At 48.0% G+C, this 4,881-nt stretch overlaps 1 protein-coding gene across 1 annotated transcript in view; it reads left to right on the plus strand.

The window, feature by feature from the left end:
- Positions 1-2,088: 2,088 nt before the first annotated feature.
- The window catches only part of LOC104511553 (solute carrier family 2, facilitated glucose transporter member 5-like), an 8,887-nt gene continuing 6,094 nt past the window's right edge, over positions 2,089-4,881 (plus strand). Inside the window, exons 1-3 of the mRNA XM_010154220.1 lie at positions 2,089-2,145; positions 3,703-3,801; positions 4,224-4,384. Coding sequence (XP_010152522.1) covers positions 2,089-2,145; positions 3,703-3,801; positions 4,224-4,384 — 317 coding nt within the window. The remainder of the gene's footprint in view (positions 2,146-3,702; positions 3,802-4,223; positions 4,385-4,881) is intronic.

Raw genomic sequence — 4,881 nt, forward strand, 5'->3', positions numbered from 1 at the left:
CATTCTGTGATTCTATGATTCACCCCTCACACATACTGTCAGCACTGTTACACCACTTCGTACTGTTGGTACTGACTTGGTCATTGCAAAATCCGATTCTCCTTTTGGTTTTCCTTTTTTTTTGCCTTCTTGAGTCTAATAGTACCAGATGATCCCTGGCTCCAGGAGTGAACCAAGGTTCTGTAGTACAGGAGTGTTTGGGTGACGTCAGTTTTCCTTTATAACCTAGAAGTTGTGTGTTTAACAAACCATCTATTTGTAAAAAAAGGATTCAGTCCAAGGAGAAATTCATTCACCATCCTGTCTCCATCGATCTCTTCCAAGATCATCCCAGTGCCAATTACTCCGTTATGGGTGTTGTTACCAGATTCTTGCTGTGACTGGCAAATACTCAAAGCATCGTGCTGCCGTCAGCGAATGTTTGCTCTGAGGGAGGATTGCTGATGGCAAACATACATGTCCTGTTTGATTTCTGTATGTATCAAGATTATTTCTTCAAGTTCAGGGAAGGAGTTTTAAGACCATGGTATAGAATTCTCCTTTCTTATTACTGAGCATCAGAGGGGCATCATTCTGCCAAGAGCTTCCAGAAGAATGGTCCCGTTTTAAAAGAACAGGAGTTTAATAAAAGTTGTTCACTTTCCATTTTCCCTCTCTGGCCAAATATCTATGGAATTGAGAACTGAACTGTGACCAGCCCCATTTGTTTTGGGGTGCTTGGGGTGATGTTTGAAGGCAGCGTGGGAAAAGCTGAGCTAGCTCAGAGTGTCTCGGGTAGTGCCAGCTATGTTCTCCCAGTGGGAATGGGGAGGAAGGCAGACGAAGATGAGCCATGGGTGAAATGAATGTTCTGGTTTGTGTCTCTCTTCATGTGACAGGTGGGCCTGTGAAGCAGGAGGAGCTCCTGAAAGACACAGGCATGTTCTTGAGGTGTGATCCAGTCTCAAGATACCCTAGAAAACAGCGTCCTTAAGGATGTTAACTTACAGCAAACGCAATGAAAGGCAAACGACAAGAAGTCTGGGGACTAAGTTCCGCTACCCTGAAAGAAACGGGGCTCTCTTCCTCTTCCTTTTTTTGGGGCAGGATGCTTTCGCCTGGAGGAAGGGAGGCTGTAACCAGTCAAAGAATGCCAGACATGAACAATTCCTGTTGCTCAAGAGGATGCATTTTTTAAAGCTGGCTGTTACAGCTAGATGGACCAGAAGCAACAACGTTTGGTTCCGGTTTCTGCAGCTGCTGGAGGTATCTGTGAACTTTGCATTTCTCTGATAAACAAGAAATTGTAGTGGACTATTAACCAAGTGCTGTACAGTTCAAAGTAGTCTCATAGCGTAGGAGGTTAATGCTAAGCCAGCAACACGTGGCGTAGCCTGCATGTAAAGGGAACGGAACTAATGTGCTTTGGTGGAAAAACCGTGTTCTGTGCGCTCTCAGAATCAGATCTGAGAGGATGAACCTGTTCTCTGTGAACTGCGGACGTGCCCTGAGCAAGCTGGTCCGTGCGAGGTAGGACAACCAGCAGTATTTCGGCCCGAGGGAAGATCCACAATTTGTGGCTGCAGGGAGGGTTAATGCAGTTCAGTTTTATCGCTGGGGCCCTTGGCAAGAACATTCCATCGCCAAAGCTGCTCCCACAGAACGCCCTGTTTTTCCGGGAATGCAGCAGTTGCCAGGTAGCCTCCCCACCCCATGAGGGGTGAAGGAGCAGCAGCTCTACCTGGACTCATCTTGTCCGTGTACATACAGCTGGGGGAAAACAGCTCATTTAACAGCCTGTGTGATACATCTGCCCCTTCCCGTTGGACCGATGAGCCTGTGTCCACCGTTTTGAGTCAGGATCTGGCAAAAGAACATCTGATCTAGTGGCGACAGACCTGAACAAGGACAAGAAAGAGAAGACACGAGGGAGTCACGCACAGCGAGGGAATGGTCAGACATCAACAACGCACACTGGCTGGCAGAGCTCGTCGTTGATGGGGGTTTTCTGACGTCAGGGGGGTTTTCCGTGTAGGGTGTTTCTATCCCCTGCGTTGTCTGTTTTGGCTATAAAAGCCCGTCCTTGGCATCTGTGATACAAACACCAAGATGAAGTTGGAAGGAGAGAAGCTGGAGAGCTCCGACTGCAGCGAGGGTCCAAAGGGGGTGAGTATGTCAGACTGGAGACTCCCCCCTCCAGCCTCGCACAGCGATGCAGAGCAAGCTACGTTAGTTCTGCAGGTCGTGCAGGGAAAGGAGAAGACCAGGATGGTTTGGGCTGCCATATCCACAGCTGATCTCACAGGGGGAGCAGGGATGTGTATGCTCCTGAACCCAGTTCATGTTTGTCTGCAGCGCCGTGTGGCACTGCATCTCCTGATTTTTCTCTGTCTGCAGCTGACCTACCGTGTAGCTTCTCTGTGTCCCCTTCTGTGTGTGCTTTCTTTCCTGTTTTATAATCAGTTTTAGGCTGTGGATGCTTCTGGATGGGGGCCGCCTTTCCCAGCAGCATTTTTGTGGAATCTTGCACAATACAATGCTGGTGTATGCCAGAGGTTTTCCTAAAAGTGCTGGATGCGGGTAATTAACACCAGTGGCTCTTTTGAGCTCTTGGGACGGGTTTAATGAGAGCAAGGCAGCCTGCTTTTCATCACCAGTGCGAGAATGTCAGCAGACTACTCCTCAGAAATGTAGCTGGAAGCCTCAGCTTCCTCCTGATCCTTACTCCGAGGTCGACTTGAATGCTGATCTCCTGCAGTGCCTTACGCTGTACAGGTGAGCTGCTAGAGCTTCTGAGGAATATAAGGAAGACCAGCAGCTATTTGGACAAGTAGTCAATGAGGGAGACCTCAGACCCTTCATCTGGGACCTGGGTTGAGTGTTGGGATGTAAAACCTCACAGACATTAAGGCTAATGATGGTGAGAGAAAATGATACGCCTGAATGAAAAATTCCTTTATTGATGTGGCAGCAATGCGAGGTATTAGTGGCCTGTAAAACCCAAGCAGCTCAGTGCACGCAGTAGGACCAGCCTGAGGACTGAATAGCAACTGGATCCTTGTAATAAGAAATTGCTTGTAACCCTGAGGACTGTGTAGCCCCAAACGTGGTTGGTGTTTGACCCTGCTCCAGATGGCAATTTAGCTGCGAAGCGCTGCTCTTCTACCCCGCAACCAAGCCCTCGCTGAGCTACTTGGATAAGTTCTAATTGGCTTCACTGGCAATCGGATTAGATCCGTAAACAGCTTTATCCTGAAATGTGGGAGGCAGAACCAGCCAGCATGTGAAAACAGGACAAATGAGCAGGAAAGGGGTTTTGCCACTCCACGCAAAACCTCCTCTTTTTTAAAAGCTTTACAGTGCCAATATCCTGTGTTATTTCACTAACCAATTGGCAAGTTGGAGAAAAAAAAAAAAAAGGAATAATTGCATCCACTTTTTTTCCCTCTGGAGTGGTATTTTAAATATGATAAATTATTCATCATCCAAATGAACCATCAATACCAGGAAAGAGTAGAACGAATTACTGTACTGACTGTGCAAATCAAGCAGGACAAAGTGAGTTAAACGAAAACAACCCATCGGGCTTGCTTTATGCAGTGGTGTGAAGTGGAAAACACAGAAGTCCTGGGGTATTTCGTTATTTTTACTGAATGCCATTTATGCCTAAAAGCCAAACCTGCTTCTAAGGTGGTGTTTGTGTGTTTTCTTTCCTCTCTGCAGAAAATGACACTTTTGCTTGCGCTGGTAGCCCTGATCTCCGCACTGGGATCTTCTTTCCAGTACGGCTACAACGTGTCCGTGATCAACTCCCCAGCCCCGGTAGGTGGGACACTGGAGTGGACCATGACCCAGGAGTAGGTTGACAAACAAAACAAGGCATAACAGAAGGTTGTGGGTGTTTGTGGGCAGATGCTCATCCCTCTCCATGCTCGGAATAACCAGGCACCTGGGGAGAAGGGGTTCCCCAGGGAGGCAAAGCGGGGATGCTAATGCATGTGACAGTACTGTTTGGATTTTACCCAGGAGAAACAGGGTGTGAGGAATGTCTGCCCCTCTGGAGACCAGGCAAATCCTGTCAGGCAGGATAACTTGTGGTAACAGTTCCCTAGTCCAGGCTTCTCCATCCCTTTCCTGAGTTCATTTTCCAGCTCAGCCATTCTGGTTTTTATCAAGACATAACTAGGTTTTACAGTGTGAAATTTTTACTTGCTGTGCTAAACATGCTCTGTATTTCATTCCAGTACATGCAAGATTTTTACAACCAAACCTACTTCAACAGGAGCGGAACACCTATGGACAGTGGCTTCCAGACGTTGCTGTGGTCTCTTACTGTGTCCATGTACCCTCTGGGTGGCTTTTTTGGGTCCCTCATGGTGTGGCCCCTGGTCAACAATTGTGGCCGGTACGTGATGGCGGTGTTGAACATCCTTCACCCGGCAGTTTACTGGGTTCAGACAGAGCTTGTCTCACCGGTCACTCCAGCTTGCCCAGCCCAGCAGGAGTGTGACCGTGTCACACACCTTGACTGTAAGGCAGATGGGATGGCGATTAGTCGCTGGGCTCAGCAATACATGTTGTACCCCGTGCGTAGAAGAATTTATATGATTTCAGTATGGTCAAGGCCAGGCTGTATGCTAGGCACGGAGCCAGGTGGAGAGCAATGAAAGGCCTGGGCTGGGATCTGAGATTAGGCCCAGCTCCTGCTGCTCAGCTTTCCTGAGAAACCTCAGTTGTTCTTTGAAGCCTTCATTCACTGCAGGAAAAAATGGGAAAATCATCATTTTCTCTTTGGTTAGACTTTGGGATGGCAATTCATTTGAGTTTTGGACAGTTCAGCACAGGGGGGATCTATCTGCTACTGGGGCCTTCAGAAAAAATAAACGGAATGCGTCTCTTTCC

The sequence above is a fragment of the Eurypyga helias genome, unplaced genomic scaffold, assembly GCF_000690775.1.
Source record: "Eurypyga helias isolate BGI_N326 unplaced genomic scaffold, ASM69077v1 scaffold42396, whole genome shotgun sequence".
NCBI classification, from domain to species: domain Eukaryota; kingdom Metazoa; phylum Chordata; class Aves; order Eurypygiformes; family Eurypygidae; genus Eurypyga; species Eurypyga helias.